The sequence below is a fragment of the Loxodonta africana genome, chromosome 11, assembly GCF_030014295.1.
Source record: "Loxodonta africana isolate mLoxAfr1 chromosome 11, mLoxAfr1.hap2, whole genome shotgun sequence".
Classification (NCBI taxonomy): Eukaryota; Metazoa; Chordata; class Mammalia; order Proboscidea; family Elephantidae; genus Loxodonta; species Loxodonta africana.
Genome location: NC_087352.1, coordinates 25022187 through 25042589, shown reverse-complemented (window position 1 = coordinate 25042589; position 20403 = coordinate 25022187). Strand labels below are relative to the sequence as shown.

Below are 20403 nucleotides of genomic sequence, written 5' to 3'. Positions count from 1 at the left end.
ATGCTCCTTAGAAGCTAGGATGGCAAAACTTCGTCTTGCTTACTTTGGACACATCTTCGGGAGAGACCAATCAATAGAAAAGAACATCATGTTTGGTAAAGTAGAGGGTTGGTGAAAATGAGGGAAACCCTCCATAAGGTGGATTGACACAATAGTCAGAACAATGGGTTCAAACATATCAAAGATCATGGAGGTGGTGCAGGACCAGGCAACTTTTCCTTCTGTTATATATAAGTTTGCCATTAGTTGGAGCCAGCTCCAAGGCAAATTACCAAAAGCAACATAGGAAGTTCTTGACCAAGTGCCTCAAGAGCTCCAACATCAGAAGTTGGGGCTGGACCATCTTCTCATCAGCAGACCCTGTGAAGGGCTGTGTGGAGGATAATTGGGCCACGGGAGCCTGGTGCAGAAAATCTCAGGTGAAGCAGTGTTTCCCTTCCTTTGTGAACTTGGTCATCAAGAGCCTACTTTGACCAATAATAAAGAGGGAGGAAGTAATGCTGACCAATCACTGGGTGGGGATGGCCTTTTTCTTCCTGCTTCCTGGCTTGTTTGCTTTAGGAACTGGTTAAGGACACCTGTTGTTAGGATTGGTGAGTTACTTTTCTTGATGACTGAATGCTTTGGTTTTTAAGGTCCCTTTATTTACATTGTTACCTAAATTCTCTAATTTTCTTTCTCATGCTGTTTTTTCTAAACTAGAAAGTCATCATTGTGGCCTTACGATAGGCACTACTCTTTTTTTCGGTGTGCTAAACGTTAGAGAATGAAAGGATATTTTAAACCGTCAGGTATAGAATTCCCTGGTTTAAAAAAAAAAAAAAAAAGTAGTTGGCGTTGAGTAGATTCCAACATATGGCGATCTCATGTGTATTTCAGAGTAGAACTCTGTTCCATAGTGTTTTCAATGGCTGATTTTTCAGAGGTAAATCACCAGGCCTTTCTCTCCCGGAAGAGTGGACTCCAACCTCTAGCCTTTCCGTTAGCAGCTAAGCACATTACCTCTCTGCACCACCCAGGGACTCCACACTATCATATAACCCATTGCCGTGGAGTTGAATCCGTCTCGTTGTGACCCTACAGGACAGAGAAGAGCTGCCCATAGGGTTTCCAAGGCTGTAATTTTTGTGGAAACCAACTGTCCCCTCTTTCTCCCTTGAAGCTGCTAGTGGGTTCAAACTGATGACCTTTTGTTTAGCACCTGAGCAAGCACTTAACCACTCTGGCACCAGGGCTCCTCAGTATTATATAGAACACTTTACTCACTTTACTACTACATAAAATTTTACACCTAGTGGTTCTACTTCATAGATTCCTAAAAACGAAATGCTGGGTCAATGTGTTTAAACTTGTTAAAAGCTTTGAAGACATTTTACTTTCCCCAAAGGATAAACCATTGTTTTATACCACCATTCTATATACCCATCTGACCACACTGCAAGACTTTTTTTATTGCTTGCTTGAATTTGCTTTTTTCTAAACTGTGAGATGAATTGCTTTGTATGTGCCTGTCTTAGCTGTTTAATATTTGTCTTTTCAACTTGTATATCTAATAGGTTGTTGGTATTTCCTCAATGATTAACAGTTCCTGAATTAAGACTCATTTTTTCTTCCTGTGATGACTATGTACGTAACAAAACATACGCCATCTCAACAATTTCTACATGTTTAATGACATTATGTTCTTCAAGTTGTGCAACCATTTTCCCTATCCTTTTTCAAATTGTTCTACCACCGTTAACATAAGCTCCATGACCCCCTAAGCAAAAACTCTGCCTTTTTAAGACTAATTTTTAGATTGGCCCTTATTTAAGTTTTATTTAAGCTTCTTACCTCTATGCCTACATTATTTTCTTACTTCAAAAGTCAGATATATGTGATGCTATATCTTTACTAAGTCTGGATCATATTTCCTTTAAAGAATACAGCTATCTCATTTATCTGGAATTTGTATGTGGAGTAATGTGAAGCTTGCATTCTCACATCTGAGGAGTTAGTCTATTTTTCTCAGCATCATTTCTAAAATGCTGCTACAACTGTTACCGAAAATCTTCAGCCATGTCTACTCCGCTGTCTTGATGACTCTTCCACTTTTAAAATCTATTGTTAAGAGTTTTAATTGATCTGGAAAGTCAGGTGTCAATTTGAGACCCTGCAATGCCTTTGTTTGGATTCAAATTTGTGATGATACTTTCATCAAGGGCATGATTAGGATTGCACATGGGCACTTAGCTATACCACACACAGACATCAGTTGCTCTGTGTGTGTGTGTGGACTATTTAACTTGTTGTAACAAGTGTTCTTCATTAAGAGGTATAGTGACTATTTTAAGGAGAATTACTGCTTTTGTAGTCAGGTCCTACTCTAAATCTTAGTTTTCAATTTTCCTTGCTATCCTCAGCCATGTAACTTTTTTTTTTGTTACTTATTTTTTTTGTTGTTGAATATACACAGCAGAACATATACCAGTTCAACAGTTCTCTACAGGTCCAATTTAGTGACATTGGTTACATTCTTTGAGTTGTGCAACCATGCTCACCCTCCCTTTCTGAGTTGTTCCTCCTCCATTAACATAAACTCACTGCGCCCCTAAGCTTCCTATCTAACCTCTTGAGTTGCTGTTGTTAATATGATCCCATACAGATAGATCTTAAAAGAGTATAATGCTTAAGGCTGAGATTCTTTACTAGTTAAGCTAAACTATTGTTTGGTTTTTAAGAAGACTCAAGGGGATATTTTTGGTTTAAGGCTTAAAAGCCATGTAACTCTTCATGGACTTGAAATGTCACTTCCAAGTGAGGGCAGAGAAATCCCATTGAGATAATTAAGGCAATTTTATTAACTGTATAAACATGAAGAGAACTTAACTCTTAGCAAATGTACTATCAATTATGGGCCTAGAGACTGCTAATGTTGGGGAGAAAGAAACGCATGGCCCTGCTATGATGGAAATTACAAATCAGGAGAACAATCAGAACTTAAAACAAAATTTACAACTAGTAATAAAATAAGAGCCCTATCACACAGTGGTTAAGCACTTAGCTGCTAACCGAAAGGTTGACAGTTCAAACCTACCCAGAGGCTCTGTGGGAGAAAGACCTCATGATCTGCTTCCATAAAGATTACAGCCTAGGAGACCCTTACGGGGCAGTTCTACTCTGTCCTGTAGGGTCTCTACGAGTTAGAATTGACTTGATGGCAATGAGTTTAGTAATAAAATGGCAATGGTGCCACCTGCTGCAAAGAACAAGGAGAAGATAATCCAAGAGTTTATGCGGCATTTTTTTATAAACTAGGCCGTGAGGTTATTTCTTGTTGTCCTGTGTGTCAGGGGGAATCTCTGGGTGGTGCAAACAGTCTATGTGCTCAGCTGCTAACCGAAATGTTGGAGGTGTGAGTCTACCTAGAGGCACATTGGAAGAAAGGCCTGGCCATTTACTTCCCAACCATTAAAAACCCTGTGGAGCATAGTTCTGCTCTGACATACATGGGGTTACCATGAGTTGGAGTAGACTCCAGCAGCAACTGGTTTGCGTTTTGGGGTCCCCAAGATCACCCACGGGTGCGATAATTTTCAAGAGACGCAAAGCTATGATTTATTATAGCAAAGGGAAGCAAAACAAAATCAGCAAAGGGAAAAGCTATAAACGTCCAGAGGAATGAGGTTCAAGCTACTGAGAACCTTCTCCCAGGACATGCTTAATTCCTCCAGCAACAATTTGTGACAACGCATGTGAAATGTCCACCAGGGAAGCTGGTAGAAACTCAGGACCCTGAGTTCTTGTTGGGGGTTCTTGTTGCTGGAGCCAGTCACATAGGCACCCTCTGCCTGTCATGTACCAAAATTCCAGACTCCCAGCAGGAAAGCAGGTGTTCAACATAAATCACATTGTTCATACAAACAGTTTAAACTCAGTGAGTCTCTCCAATCACTTAAAGGATGGTGGGTTCCCCCCAAAATCCCAGTCCCTTGATTGCAGCCCAGGGGAAACCCTGCAAGCAGGCCTTTCCATGGAGAACAGTCAAGACTGCTATGTGAACTCCTTTCTGCACACCCTGAATACTGACTTAAACTGAGATGACATCTGTGCATACCTACGTGGAGACGTCTCTCCCATTCATTGCTTTTTCTCAACAGTAGATAATCATCTTTACAGGTCAGCAATTACAAACCCACAGCTGATTGTTATGATTGCATATTCCGTCTTATCCAAGTAAAAACTTAAATGAGTTTTCTACTATGTCAATTACAAATGAGTAGATGCCACTGTGTAGTTTGATTCTCCAGTTCCATCTTGTGTTAGATTTATGCAACATTCTTTTAAAACAATGTGCTAGTGAATATTCTTGCACCTGTGTCTTTATGATGAATGGCAGTAAGCAGAAATACTAGGTGAGTTTTCCATCATTTATTTTCTAGATCCCACATTCCTTGTTCCTCAAGATCCTTTCCCTCTGAAGTCTGAAGCAAGATGGCAGCATCAAGTTCTACTGACTCCAACCTGCTGTGGTACCTAGAGAAGCTCAATAATAAGGAATTTCAGAGTGTTAAGGAACATCTTATACAAGCACCTTTGGAGTTTGAGCTGCCAGAGATTCCATGGCTTCAACTAAGGAAAGCCCAACGAGAAGATCTGGATAAGATATTGACAACAAATTATGAGGCACATATTACCTGGAATATGATGTTCAGCATCTTTCAAAAGATCAATCGTCAAGATCTCTGTGAGAAGATTGATGCTAGGCGGAACCGTGAGTGGGGTCATTAAGGAGGGTGGGTGGGGCCAAAGCACAGTTTGCAGGAAGCTCAGTTGCTTTGACAAGGAATTTCTCCATCCCCGTTTTTTTTTTTAAAGAGCCAGTATTCCGTCCTGGAACCCATCAGTGGTAATGGTTTGGATGTGAGTTGTGTTCTGTCCTATGTCTTGCTGAGTCTACCCTTATTTTATGCCTTCATGATAATTGGCTGTTATTAAAGTAGCTAGGCAAAAGATTGTTTTTAGTTGCCGTTGAGTCGATCCTGACTCATGGTGACCCTATGTGTTAGATTTATGCAATTTTTTGAAAACGATGTGATTGTGAATACCCTTGCATCTGTGTCTTTTTGATGACTGGTTAAAAGTAGAAAAACTAGGAAAGTTGTTTATGCATTTTGAACTTTTATCTGTATTTTTCATTTCTTCTGCCCTGTACTCATTGGCTTAGGTAACAAAGAGGCACACAAAGTTCTAGTAAGTAAAAAACCCCTACTCCAATGGAAAGAAGGCATTTATCCAAAAGCTAATGACGAATTCTATAATTCAATTGCACCGGGACTTCTCCATGTATTTGACATGATCTTTGACCCTAGAAACAATCTGTCATCAGATAACTTCAATATGTTCCTGATGGGAGAGAGAGCAACTGGAAAAACGGTGCTTATAAAGACGGCAATGATACTGTGGCTACGTGGAGACATGTGGAAGGATACATTCTCATATGTTGTTCATCTCACGTCTCATGAGATAAACCAGATGGCCCGCAGTAGCTTTGTTGAGCTGCTTTCCAAGGACTGGCCTGACAGCCAGGCTCCTGTGGCAGATATCCTGTCTGATTCCCGGAAGCTCTTGTTCGTCCTTGAGGACTTAGACAACATAAAGTTCACCTTAAACATGGATGAATCTGCTTTGTGTAGTGATAGCAGAAATCAGGTGCCAGTATTGGTACTCCTGGTCAGTTTGTTGAAGAGAAAAATGGCTCCAGGTTCCTCATTCCTCATCTCAGCCAGGCCTGGGCATCAGGATGCCATGGATGTATTATTGAAGGAAACGGATTTCTCCATCATCCTGAATTTCTCTGATGAAATAAGGCAGGCGTATTTCTCTTCATTCTTTAAAGACAGTAGGAGGGCTACGATAGCCTTCAAGTTCATCCATGAGAATGAAATCCTTGTGGATCTGTGCAGCGTGCCCATCTTGTGCTGGGTTGTTTGCACAACCCTGAATCAGCAGATGCACGAGGCAGATGATGTCAAACTCGAGTTCCAAACATCCACTGACATATACTCCCATTTTCTCACCAACGCGTTGACATCTGAGGCTGGTGTGGTTGCTGGTCAGCATCGCCTGGTTCTACTAGAACGTCTGTGTTGGCTGGCTTTAGAAGGACTGATGCAAGATGTATTAGACTTTAGTGACCAAGACCTCAGAAGTGTTGGGCTTACTGAGGCTGATATCTCTGTGTTGCAGACCACAAATATTCTTATGCAGAGCAGCAACTGTGAAGACCATTGCACGTTCGTACATCTACATGTCCAGGAGTTTTGTGCAGCCATAGCGATTATGAGGCCATTGGTTCAAACCGTGCTCCCCTCAACCTTTAAAGAAAAAGAGAGGAGGGCAGAATACAATGATTTGAGTCCAATAATGGCTTGTGTTTTTGGTCTTCTTAACAAGAAGACGAGAGACATTCTTGAGACATCCTTTGACTGTCCATTACTTTCGGGGATGCACCGGCGGTATTTCCTGGAGCAAATGGAATACTTGGGTGCTAATCCAAGAGTAATGGAACACCACATGCCCTTGTTTTATTGTCTTTTTGAGAACCAGGAGGAAGAATTTGTGAAACAGATAATGGGGTTTTTCGTAGAAGCCACCGTTCTCATCCGAGAAAACAAAGATCTGATGGTTTCGTCATACTGTCTGAAGCGCTGCCATCCACTACAGAAACTTAGGTTGTGTGTTCAAGACATCTTTGAAAAAAAGGTCATTGTGGTGAAAACGTCTAGGTGAGCCTCTTTTAAGTTCTATTCTTCCCTGTATTTCTAAAACCTGCCCATAGTTTCACTGCACATTGGCCGTAAAGACTGAAACTGAAGACAACTAGAACTTGGTTTCCAATCTAATCAATACATGGACCAGAGATTTGAAATCTTTCTACTTCAGTTTAATCCAGGGTTTGGGGGTTAAACCGCAGCATTATGGACATTTGGAGTCAGATAATCCTTTGTTGTTGGACTATATTGTGCATTGTAGGATGTTGAGCAACATCCCTGGCTCTTACTCACTAGATGCCAGTAGCACCACACCCTCCCACTGGTTATGACAATGAAATGTCTTCAGACATTTCCGAGTGCCCCTTGGGGTCCAAAGTTGCCCCTAGTTGAAAACCACTGGTTCAACCTCATTTTCTTAGACTTGTTGTATGGACATCAAAGGAATCGTCCTCAATCAGTTCTATCTGGCCTGACTGCAGAATCACCAACCACTTTCATGGGTCTGGGTGTTGTTTCTCATACCTGATCATACTTTATTTCTTCCCACCTAGTTCTAAGTCATGGCCCCTGTGTGCCGCAAACAGTTAAGCACTTGACTATTAACCTAAAGGTTAGTGGTTCAAAATCACCCAGTGGCACTATGGAAGAAAGGCCTGGGAATTTACTTCCATAAAGATTATAGCCAAGAAAAGCCTACAGAGAGCTCAGGTCTCCTGTGACACTTGTGGTTGCCATGAGTCAGAATCGACTTGATGGCAATGTTTTGTTTATGTTTTAGTATTAAATCTGGGAGTTTCTGGGTGGTATAAATGGTTAAGTGCTCAACTACCTAATCAAAACCTTGGCGGTTCAAGCCCGCCCAGAGGCACCTCAGAAGAAAGGCCTGGTGACTAGTTTTCAAAAGGTCACGCCCTTGAAAGCCTTATGGAGCAGTTGGTTCTACTCTGACATACATGGGGTCGCCATGAGTCGAAGCTGACTTGACAGCAACTGGCTTGGAACTTTTTGGTTTCATGTAAAGTCTGTGTCAGGTAACAGGTCTTTTGAAAGAACACTTTAATATACTCACTGATCTTAAAATTACTAGAGTCAAATGTAAATCCCACTGGAGAATTGCATTTTTCTTCCTCTGTGCAGTCAAATGAGGAGCCTGGACCATTGGAGAGACTTCTGCTCTCTGTTGTACACCAAGAAGAACCTCCGAGAGCTGGAAATTTGTAACAGCAAACTTGATAGCACTTCAGAAAGGATCCTCTGTAAAGCGCTGAGACATCCCAGCTGTCAACTTCGAACACTCAAGTAGGTGTTAAAGATCAGTCTCTACCTGAAAGGTTCCCTCGGGAACAGTATTCCCCTCATCCCTTTCTGAGGAAGGAAAATAGACAAAAAAGTAATGACTACCACAGGGGATAAAAGCAATGCTGGATGTGGGAATTAAGTAGGTAAATGTATGTACCACCATTGGGCGGAGGGAGAACCCCAATGTCCCTGATAATGTCTTGAGAAAATAAAAAAACTGATTTTTTGTACAAAAAAAAGAAAAAATGGTCAATGAAGTCAATTAGAGTTAACAGGGTTTATAAGAAGCCCTGGTTAAGTGCTTGGCTGCCAACTAAAAGTTGGTGGTTTGAACCCATCTGCCACTCCGCGGAGGAAAGATATGGCAGTCTGCTTCCCTAAAGATTAAAGCCTTGGAAGTCTTATAGGGCATTCTACTTTGTCCTATAGGATCACTGTGAGTTGGAATCAACTTGATGGCAGTGGATTTGAGTGAGTTGACTATTCACAAACAGAGCACCCAAGCTGAAAACGGCAAGGAGCCCGAGTTTACAGTTATAATGTGGCTTTATAAAGCTTCAGTGAGGAAGTATCTTGCCCTTTTGGGGGGAAGTTGGTCATTGAATGTTGTTGTTGTGTGCCACCAAGTCGATTCCAATTCATAGCGACCTTATAGGACAGAGTAGAACTGTCCCCATAGTTTCAAAGGCTGTAAATCTCTACTGGAACTCTCACAGAGTGCTGACCTTTGGTTAGCAGCTGAGCGTTTAACCGTTGTGCCACCAGTGCTCCTGCACTGAATGTTAAGCTGGTTTATTTTGATTGGATGAGTATTGCTAACTTAATGCTGACAAGTATTGCTAACTCATGGTGTTACAAAAAACTTGTTTAAAGTTTCCATTTTTCGCAGAGTTGTTGTTCCTTGTAATTGGCCTTATGATTAACTTTTGTTTGGCTCTTAGCCCAGGGAAGCCATTTTAACTCTTGCCTCTAAAAATTTTTTAACAATATGCTTATGAATCACAAGCTGTTCAAGTAAAAAGAAGGAAAGAAGATGTATCACTCTGGATTATGTTCAACTATATGTAACAGGATATGTTCCCCTGTCCCAAGAGTGACTTTAAGTACCTATAGCTTAACTTTGCACTTGTGTGAAGTCTAGAAGGAAGCCTGGTGCAGATATACTCTGAGGTTCATCAAGGACCTGAGTCCCCTCTGCTCAGCCATCTTTCATGCACTCCTAGCTCTTCGCCCTACATGAGAGGCAATGACAAAAGCTATTGTCTTGACATTTCACTTCAGTTCTCCAGGGAATCATGAAAATCTCTGGGCTTTATCTTTGATTTCTATTCTTTCATATTCTACATGCAGTTCTTTAGCAACTCCTAATTAAAAAAAAAAAAAATCCATCGTTTTCAGTGAAATAAAGTTCACAAAGCAGTTTTGGTTCCCATTCAATTTCTGTGCAAGTTGTTCAGTGACATTCGTTACATTTCTCACAATATGCATGTTAAGCAATCATGTTTTGAAACATAAAAGCAGGTTAGGCGCAGAAGCAAGGAAGCACAAATGGAGAAAGAGAGATGCCACACAGAGATCACCAAGGAACCGAGGAAATCCAGGGCTAGAAAAGCTGGGACAAGGGCCTTTCCCTAGAACTGACGCCCTGAATTTGGACTTCTACTCTCCTGAAGTGAAAATCTATTCCTGTTCTTAAAGCCGTCCACTTGTGTTATTTCTGTTACTGCAGCACTAGGTAACTAAGAAACCCAGAATCTTTTTCTAAGGCGACAACCTGACACTGGGGCTAGCAGAGGACTGCAAACCTGACTGAACCTAAGGATCTTCGGTGGAGACCAAGTGTGTGAGAATGTGATCAAAGCTCAGAAAATCTGTTCTGGGATGAACAGGGGAAATTGCAGACGAGATGTTCATACTGTCACGTGATGTTCACTGTTTACTCTCCTATTTTTTTGTTGGGGAGGCTAGGTTGCACAACAGTTAAGCACTCAACTGCTAGCCAAAAGGTTGGCAGTTCAAACCCACTCGGGCACGTTCGAAAACAGGGCCTGGTGGTCTTCCTAAAGGTCACAGCCTTGAAAACCCTATGGAGCTCAGTTCTACTTTACACACATGGGATCGTCATGAATCGGAATTGACTTCTCCAGCAACTAACAACAAATTTTGTGTTCTGCAGGCTGACATATTTTCCTGCTGATACCAGATTTGAAGACTTGTTCAAGGCCGTCGTTCACAGCCAGAATCTGACACACTTGAGTCTGACTTGTATGCCTGCTTCCGGAAGGGTGTTTCCACTTCTGCGTGAGGTTTTGGCCAATCCAATGTGCAACGTACAGCATCTGAGGCATGTCATTGCTGTTTGAATGTTGGGTGTGTCCAAGGCGAAGGGCTGGGTATTGGTGTGTACATGAGTAATCAGGTGCTGTCTAGTTGATTCCAACTCATGGTGCTCCCCATGTGTGCCAGAACTGTGCTTCGTAGGCTTTTTTATGGCTGGTTTTCCAAAAGTAGGTGGCCAAGCCTTTCTCCTTTCTTTCAAGGTGACTCTGGGTGATCTCGAATGTCCAACCTTTCGGTTAGCAGCCGAGCGCGTTAGCTGCTTGTAATACCCAGAGACTGCAGTTGGTGTGTAGGGATGATCTTTTAGATAATACTACCTGCTGCCTCTCCTTGGTGCCCCTCATTCCGTGAAAATTTTGAGCACATGGCTTATTTCTCTCTCTCCAACATTATTCTTGTTGTTTTAGGTGGGCCTGGTTTCTATATGGATAATTCTTCCCACAATTTGCCTTATTCCCTTAATCTATAATTCCCTAATAATCTAGTCCCTCTGCTAATGTTCAGGCACAGACTACCCTAGTCAAACCCTAGAGCAATACCACCTAGTAGAAATACGGTATGAGAGACAAAGATAATCAAAAATTTTCCAGTAGCCACATTAAAAAAAGTAAAAAGAAACAGGTGAAATTAATCTTAATACGTAACTCAAATATATCAAAAATTGAATCAATGTTGTAATTGATAGTTGTGGGCGGGAGAGGGGGGGACCCAAACTACTAATATGATTTTAGGAGTCCCTTGGGTCATGCAAATAGTTAATGTGCTCAGCTGCTAACTAAACAGGTTGAAGCTCCAGTCCACCCAAAGGCACCTTGGAAGACAGGCCTGGTGACCTACTTCCGAAAAATCAGTCATTGAAAACCCTGTGGAGCACAGTTCTACTCTGACACACATGGGAGTGCCACGAGTTGGAGTCAACTCAACAGCAACTGATTTTTTTTTTGTCTTATTAATGAGATTTTACGTTACTTTTTTTTGATAAGTCTTCAAGATCTACTCTTTATTTTATACTTATAGAGCATCTCCATTCAGATGCTAACTTTTCATCAGAAATACTTGATCTCTATTTTGACTTCATGAACTTTATAACTGAAAGTAAATTCACAGTCAAAATTGTTCTAAATGTACTTGTTTTCAATAACCTAATCAAATCAGTATTTTAACTTAAATTTGAATTAATGAAAAGTAAAAATTGGGAATTCATTGCCTCAGTCACACTAGACGTTATCTCAAGTACTCAGTAGACACATGTGGCTAGTGCCTTCCATATTGGATAGTGCAGTTCTGGACCTTGTCAAGGAGTCCCTGGGTGGTGCAAATGCTTACACGCTCAACTACTTAGCGGAAAGACTGGTGGCTGTAACCCATCCAGAGTTGCCTTGGAAGACAGGCCTGATGATTTGCTTCCGAAAGGTCATGGCCTTGAAAACCCTATGGAAAAGCTCTATTCTGCACACGTGGGGCTGCCGAGAGTCAGAATCAACTAGATGGTGCTCAACAACAAGACCTTGCCATCTCCAATAATGGCAGACTGCCAGGCGTTACCTTCATTGGAGCCAATGGTGGGTTCGAACTGCTGACCATTTGGTTAGCAGCTGATTGGTTAACCACTGTATTCCCAGGGCTCCTTCCATAAAGATTACAGCCTAGAAAACCCTATTCTAGAAAACCCAGTTCTACTCTGTCACGTGGGGTCGCTATGAGTCTAAATAGACTCTGCAACACTTAAAAAGAAAATATCTTACAGGATCTTTTTTGTTTCTTTCTGCATACCTTAAAACATACTCTCCCTTGACTTACCTATCTTTCAGGCTATTGCCCTACTTCTCTGCTTCACAGAGAAACTTGCCCAAAGTCATCCTTCTGTTGAAATCCATTTTCTTTCCTCACCTTTTCTCTTAAATCCAGTTAGACTTTTCTTTGCCAGCATCTTACCAAAATAATGCTCGTCAAGATTTGCAGATGCCCTCAATTAGCCAAATCCTGGTGGTCTACATGTTATTAGACTTTTCCCGAGTGCTCACTCCTTCCTGTCTTAAGTTATTTTTTTTTAATATTGTGTTTTCAGTGAAGGTTTACACAGCAGTTTGGGTTCTCATTCAACAATTTGTATGCAAATTGTTCAGTGACATTGACCACATTCTTCACAATATGTGAACATTCTCATTTCTATTCTGGTTCTGTTTTACCTTAAATTATTCTTAAATTTACATCTACCAAAGTTCATTCTCTTTGGTATACAATTCAATGGGTTTTGATAAAGGCATAGAGTCACTTAACCACCACAACAAACTAACAACTTTACCCAAACTTGACCTTTGAGTACTGGTATAGGGCAAGATCAGAGTTCTGGGTGGCACAAATGGTTAAACACACCACTACTAACCGAAAAGTCGGTAGCTCAAATCCACCCAGAGGCGCCTGAAAAGAAAAGTCCTGGTGATCTGCTTTTGAAAGGTCACAGCCATGAAAACCCTATGTGCGCTGTTGTACTCTGCACACATGAAGTTGCCATGAATTGGGATCAACTCAAAAGCAACTAGTCTGGTTTGGTTTAGGTTTATAGGGCAAGATTCGAAAAAGGATTCCTTTACTTCCCATTTGAAGTGTCAGCTTAACTTGGTTGGGGCTGATTTTATTTAAAAGAATGGTTTGACCAAACAATAGTTCAGCTTAATTAGTAAAGAATGTCTGCCTTAAGTATTGTATTCTTCTAAAGAACTATCTATATAAGATCCAATTGACAATGGCAACTGCAAAGATTACATAGGAAACTTGGGGGGCAGTGAGTTTATGTCAACGGGGGGAGAATCGTTGCACAACTTGAAGGATGTAGTCAATGTCACTGAATTGTACGTGCAGAAACTGTTAAATTGGTATGTTTTGCTATGTATGTTTTCAACAATAACAAAATAAAATAAATTATTGAGAAAAAGGTTGGTTTATAGAACCGGTCAGTCTCACTTTATCTGTATGGATTCCTTTATAGCTTGATGAAATGTGATCTGAAAATTAGCACGTGTGAAGAAATCTCTTTGCTCCTCACCAACAGCAAGAACCTGAAAAAACTGACCTTATCCAACAACCCACTGAGTAACGAGGGGATGAAAATCCTATGCGATGCCTTGCTCCACCCAGGCTGTGCTCTCGAGTCACTAGTGTAAGTTGGCATGGGCAAGCCCACTACATAGTCACTTGGGCACAGGTTTGAGCATCTTAGGCATATGGTCAAAAGAAAACAACATAGGGGAAAAGTACAGCAAAGCATAGCAGCTGAAGGCATGGTCTTTAGAATTAGGCCTGGGTTAAAGATTCTGGAATGACAACTGATTGGTAGTATAGCATTGACAAAATTTATTTAGCTTTTCTCAACTTCCATTTTACAATCTGAAGAATGGGGTCATTGTACAACCAACTTCACAGATTTGAAGAGAATTAAAGATGGTGCTAAGAAGTTTCCATGGAGTCGCTGGATGGTGCAAACGGTTAAACAGTCGAACACTAGCTGAAAGTTTGGCTTCCAAAAGGTCACAGCCTTGAAAACCCCATGGAACATAGTTCTACTGACACATATGAGTTGATTCTGACTCATGGCGACCCCAATAGCAACTAACAACAAGGAGGTTCCAAACAGCACCTGAGCCATAGCAACTGCCTTAATACAATTAGGGGACTGATATCATCACTACAAAATAAAAATAAGCAGCCATGCTCTGTGTTGTATGGAATGTGATATGATGGAGAGGACAAAGAAGAAAGCGAAGAGGTTGCCTTGAGTTGGAGCTGACCAGTACTGGTAGATATCTCTATCTACCAGTAGGAGAGTCACGGGGAGAGAGTCTGGGCTTTGGCAGCAGCATAAAACACTTGTAGATTTGGGATGGGTGTGAGTAAACTGTTATTGACTTCGTATTTTTTCTGTATTTGTGATCCCATGCAGGTTATTCCTCTGTTGCCTCACTGAAAGCTCTTGCAACTCCGTTGGGAGAGTTGCTATGCTCAGTAGAACTCTAAAACATCTAGATGTGAGTGTAAATTACCTACAAAATCATGGAGCATTGGTCTTAATTTTGTCCTTGATGGTGCCATCCTGTCACTTAGAGGAGCTAGAGTAAGTCCTGCTATTTTCTTGGATGACTGTGTCTTTACTGTGTTGGGTGGTAGAGTTGGCAACAGAAATGAGGAAAGACTTTAATGATGGTGTCCAGGTGAAAATTAGTGTGTAAAGGGTATAGAAACATGTGTTTCCAACAACACGTAGTGAAGGGGTCACCATTGCCACTACCACCAGTTGCCATCAAGTTGATTCCAACTCATGGAGACCCCATGTGTGTCAGAGTAGAACTGTGCTCTATAGGGTTTTCAATGTTTGTGATCTTTCAGAAGTAGATTTCCAGGACTTTCTTCTAAGGCACCTCTAGGTGGGTTTGAATCACCCTTTCAGTTAATAGCTGAGCACTTAATGGTTTGTGCCACCCAGGGACTCCCAGCATAGGAACAGTAAGTTTTTTTGGGGGGGGGGAAGGGCAAATGTTCTAGTAGAGAAGCAAGTTTACAAAGTTCTGTGCTCATACCAGTCCCAGCTGGACATTCAGCAGAAAAGTTCTGTAGGAGAGACCCTAAAGATTCCACTCTGGCCTGGATTACATGTTTATGGGGAAGGGAACATCTCCAGAGACAGGCATCTTTGTTGGGAAATGGTCTTGTTGGAAAAGGGGCAAGTTAGGAGCACAGCTGAGAAGAGACAGCATTATCAAAGCCACTTGTATGAATCCAAGGTCCTGTACCTCTGGTAAGCTAGCTTAATCATGATGGGATGGCCCTTGACAAAAATTCTAGGAAGAAATAAGTAAAATCAGGACAGTAACCAGCCTTGAGACTATACCCAGCAAGAGCCTAGAATATACATGTATGCCAGTGTTCACTGCAGTGCTGTTCACGATAGCCAAAAGGTAGAAACAATCTAAATGCCCATCAACAGATGAATAGATAAACAAAACGTGGTACATGCAAGAAATGAAGTCCTGATACATGCCACAACACAGACAAACCTAGAAAATATTATGCTGAGTCAAATAAGTCAGTCACAAAAGGACAAAAACTATATGATCTCATTTACATGAAATAAGAATAAGCAAATGTATAGAGACCAAAGTGTATTAGTGGTTACCAGGGAGTAGGAGGAAGGGAGAAAGGGGAGCCATTATTTAGGAAGCAGCGAGCTCCTGTTTATGGTGATGGGGAAATTTGGCAATGAGTATGGGTGGTGGTTACACATGACTGATATAATTGAAGCACTAAACTGTACACCTGAAAGAAAAAAAAAAAGAGTTTAGGATAGTGCCAGGCATATTATAGGCATTCTATATTGTTAGTAATCCTGTTCTTGTGTCCATGATGAATCCCATCTGTATGGACATCACAAGAAGAGAGGTCCAAGAACATTCACTGCTTCATGATATGAGATACTTGAACAAGGTTGTCTTGACTTTATCTCATGTTTATCTTTTGCAGGCTGTCGGGTTGTTTTTTTACTATTAATATCTGTCGAGACATTGCAACTGCTATTATTACTAATAAAAGACTGAAGAGCCTAGAGCTTGGGAGCAATAACATAGGGGACGCAGGAGTGGAGCTGTTGTGTGACGCCTTGGAACACCCAACCTGCATTTTAGAGAATCTTGGGTAGGTACCTCGTGGGAAGGGTTCTTTTTTTTTTTTTTTTTTTTGAGTTTGGGAAAGCTCAAGAAGGGACAAATATAAAATGAAAGTAGGTTGGGAAATGGAACTGTTAGGCACAATGATCTGGTGTTTCAAATGCTTCTCTCTTGGGCTGTAAGTTCTTTCATCCAGAATTGGTGAGGTAGGCTTTTGGTAGCTATCTAGTTCATGCCCATCTACTCTGCCTGCCATTTTCTCCAAGGATGGGGTCCTGTGTCACCTGTGCACGTCCTTGTTGCAGGCTAGAAGAGTGTATGCTGACCAATGCCTGCTGTGAGACTCTTGCCTCTGTTCTTATCAACAACAAAACACTGAAAAAACTCAATCTGCTGGGAAACGACTTTGGTGAGGAAGGAATAGTGCAACTCCTTCGGGGCTTGGGGCACCCTGACTGTATACTTAAGGCAATTGGGTAAGTTGGATGCTATTTTATATGATGATGAGTCCCTGGGTGTTGGAAATGGTTAAGCACTTGGCTACAAACAGAAAGGCTGGTGGTTTGAGTCTACTCAGAGGTGCCTTGAAAGAAAGGCCTGGAGATCTATTTTTGAAACGTCTTTGAGAACCCTGTGGAATACAGTTATACCCTGAAACACATGGGGTCACCATGAGTCAGAATTGACTCGAGGGCAACTGTTAAGGTAAGAAGGAAATTCTGTGCTAAGATGGTTTAGGGTGTACGAGATGATAACAGATCACACTGCTGGCTTCAGCTCTCTAAAAATGAGAATACTCTTCCCTGTTGGGAGATTGAAAATGTGTGTAAAGGACTTAAAACAGAGTACATAGTCAATGCTGAGTAAATGGCGGCAATTGGTACATAATGCCAATTATCCTGTATTTAAGAATTTTCTATCTTACTTTCTAGCTTCTACCTTCCTCCATTTGAATGTGTCCATCTTATACTACAGTAGAAAAAAAGGCCAATTCTCAGTCTACCATTTTGTGGTTCCCAACCCAGGGCCATTAAATTCCTTCTTGTAAAGCAAAGTTTCTCTTCCTTTCAGTTAACTGTTAGGTATCTAACAGATTAGGTATCTGTTGTCCATTGCTGTATAATAAATTACCACAAATTTAGGACTTAAAACAACACATCTATTTCACAGTTGATGCCAGGGGTCCTGTCACAGCTGAGCTGGTTTTCTTCTTCAAGAGTCTCTGACAAGGCTGTGATCATGGTATCATCCAGGGTGGGGTCTTATCTGAAAGTTGCATTGGGAAAGGAACAGCTTCTGAGCTCATGTGGTTGTCAGCAGAATTCAGCTCCTGGAGGACTGTTGGACTGAGGGACTTAGTCCTAGAAAGTTGTTGGCCGGAGGCCACTCTCAGTTCCTTGCCATGTGGACCTCTCCAACACAGCAGCTCACATAATCAAAATGTGCAAGTCAAGAAGGCAATAGTCTATTAGCAAAGCAGAAGTGACACTCTTATGTAAATGACCATGGAAATAACATCCTATCCTTCTTGCCTATTGGTTAGAAGCAAATCACAGGCCATACTTACAGTCAAAGGGAGGGAGGGTTACCCAAGGGTGTGACCACCACAAGAGGAAAATCACTGGACCATCTTAGAAACTGCCTAACACAATTCCCATTTTCATCTTGTCCACATATCTAGAAATCTCTGGCCATATTTAACATTTTCTTTCTACCTGCTTTATTTTCTTAAAGCCAAACAATATCTAGGTTAGTGATTATTTGTTTAGACTCAATGTACAAACATCTTGAATTTATCCACTGGTCATATATAAAAAAATAAAAATAAAATTTTTTTTCTTTATTCTCTGCCTTCAGTTTTCTCAAATGGAAAATGTGCATATTTATCTCAGAACTGTTAGAAAGATTGAATTAGATCACAGAGTCAATGTGCTTGGTACCCCACTATGAATTCTTTTCCCTTTTCTTTTCTATCCTCTGCTTTTCATGAATGTGGATATTGAGTTAAACTTTTAGATGCCTAAACCAAAACAAAACCCCTTGCTGTTGAGTCGATTCTGACATAGGGTTTCCAAGGAGCAGCTGGTGGATTCAAACTGCCGACCTTTTGGTTAACAGCTGAGCTCTTAACCACAGCATAGAAAGACGCATTCAAACACTGCAAACTTTCCTGTATCTCTTCTCTTAATTCTTTCCCTATAGCTCTTCTCATCTTCTAATATACCATGTAGCACATTTATTGTGTTTATTGTCCATCTCCTTCCACTAGAGCATGAGCTCCGAGATGGCAGCAATTTTTTTGTGTGTGGTAAAAATACATGTAACAAAACATATGCCAATTCAACAATGTCTACATGTGCAAATGAGTGGCATTGATTACATTCTTCAGTTTGTGCAAGTGTTTTTGCTATCCTCTTCTAAAAAAAAAAAAAAATTTTTTTTCTTTTTTTACTAATCATTCCACCACAATTAACATAAACTCAAGGTTCCCTAGTCAAAAACTCCATTTTTTTCCCCTTCCCTCCCTACTACCCCTAGTAGTTGTTGTTAGGTGTCTTGGATTCAGTTTCGACTCATAATGACCCCATGTATAATAGAATGAAATGCTGCCCCTGGTAACTACTACTCCTCTTCGGTTTCTATGTATCTGCTTATTTCATATAAGTGAGATCATATAGTATTCTTTTGCGATTGACTTATTTTGCTCAGCTTGATGTTTTCAAGGTTCATCCATGTTGTGACATGCATCAGGACTTCATTTCTCTTTATGGCTGAGTAGTACTACATCGTATGCATGTATGGACCATATTTTGTTTATCCATTCATCTGTTGATGGACATTTTAATTGGTTCCATCTTCTGGCTGCTGTGAAAAGTACTGCAATGAGCATTGGTATACAGGGTTCTGTCTGTGTTCTGCCTTTACTTCTCCTGGGTAGATATACCTAGGATTGGGATTGCTGGGTTATAAGATAGTTCTGTGTTCAACTTTTTGAGTAACTGTTTCCACAGTGGCTGCACCATTTTACATTCCCACGAGCAGTGGATGAGGGTTTCCGTTTCTTCACAACCTTGCCAACACTTACTGTTTTCTGTGTTTTTTTATTATAATGCCAGGGATTTTTTTCAATTTTGTATCCTAGTATCTAGGTGCTCAATAAAAGTAGATTAGAGATAAATACATTTTAGATTATAGAGGTATTTTTACCTAGATGCTAATGGAGGCACTCATATACAAAGAGGGCACAGGAGAAATCAAAGTGACTATGAACTCTCTTCCTTGATTTGAAGAAGTTGTATCAAATGTTATGAACACAGGCTCTGGCATAAATGGCCCTCTGTTCTCTGGCCATGTAAATGTATTTATGCTAAACTTTGACCCTCAGTCTTCTGTTCTATAAAATCATGGTATTAATGGTATCATCTGTAATAAGGATCTAATGATTTATGGATGTAAAATACTGAGTGGTTACTACTAATGTAGTACATGTAGTGGTTACTACTAATTTAAGGTCAGTCTGTTCTCCCAATAGAGTTTTTGGCTTATGCTCCAATGCTTAATGGGGAGTTTTCTATCTACTACAAGAGTGAAGGTTTTTAGTCTAGAACAGACTTCCCTTTTTCATCAGATGCAGAACAAGAAATGCCCAGGAATGCCCAAAGAAGGGCACATAAGGAAAGGGCCATCGATGCAGTGAAATAGAAATGTAACATGTAGAATTAACAGAATTTCCCCCTCTGTGCTTCCTCAGTCTTCAAACAAGTGATGTAGGTCCAGAGACCCTGGAGTTGCTGAGGACTGTAAGTGAGAAAAATACTGAACTGATCTTCATGGACCAATCCTGGGCAATGAAGGAAGGCAGAAAACTCGATGAGAAGATTGGTCAACGACATTCTTCCTCTTTTGATGAAATTAGGCGTAACATAGCTTGGCATTTTATCACTTTACAAATGCCAAGAGTGTATAGGTCCAGGAGATGATGAACTACAGGTTCTTGACAATCCCTTTGATCATGCTCTACCTAAAATATGATCATGTTCTACCTAAAATGTATTCGATACAAACTACTGCCATGGCTGGGATGCAGGAAAACCAGGGTTATGGTTTCTCAATTTTTGTCTTTGTATTTGTTTTGTCATTTTGGCAAGTCAGCCACTTTCTCTGTAAAATTCCCATACTGTTACATAAGACTGTTGAAAGGATTGTGTCACGTATTAAAGGTGAAAATGCATTGGTGAAAAGTATAAAGCACGATTCCTTTATCAACGGGCTTTGCGGAATAACAGCTTGGATGGAGGGAGCCACAAACCTTTTATCATCCCTGTATAGGGAGAGATGTCAGAAGGCTGATA

General features: G+C 40.9%; 1 protein-coding gene across 2 annotated transcripts; it reads left to right on the top strand.

Annotated features, from left to right (window-relative positions):
- The first annotated feature begins 4473 nt into the window (after window positions 1-4473).
- NLRP11 (NLR family pyrin domain containing 11) lies at window positions 4474-20061 on the top strand. 2 transcript variants are annotated; one of them, XM_023543596.2, is made up of 9 exons: window positions 4474-4753; window positions 5207-6744; window positions 7867-8054; window positions 10231-10398; window positions 13384-13554; window positions 14335-14505; window positions 15909-16079; window positions 16357-16527; window positions 19803-20061. In XM_023543596.2, the coding sequence occupies exons 1-9, from the start codon at window positions 4474-4476 to the stop codon at window positions 20029-20031; spliced, it is 3087 nt and encodes a 1028-aa protein (XP_023399364.2). In that variant the 3' UTR covers window positions 20032-20061. The 2 variants fall into 2 exon arrangements, with proteins under 2 accessions (XP_023399364.2, XP_064150364.1); XM_064294294.1 differs by lacking the exons at window positions 7867-8054; window positions 19803-20061 and having other exon boundaries at window positions 5207-6767; window positions 16357-16995.
- The last annotated feature ends 342 nt before the right edge of the window (window positions 20062-20403 follow it).

Excerpts from the sequence above, each read along its gene's own strand:
- NLRP11 (XM_023543596.2), top strand. The coding sequence starts at position 4,474 with ATGGCAGCATCAAGTTCTACTGACTCCAACCTGCTGTGGTACCTAGAG. Across the intron at positions 10,399-13,383 it reads TGCAACGTACAGCATCTGAG|CTTGATGAAATGTGATCTGA; the intron begins GCATGTCATTGC and ends ATTCCTTTATAG. Across the intron at positions 16,528-19,802 it reads TGTATACTTAAGGCAATTGG|TCTTCAAACAAGTGATGTAG; the intron begins GTAAGTTGGATG and ends GTGCTTCCTCAG.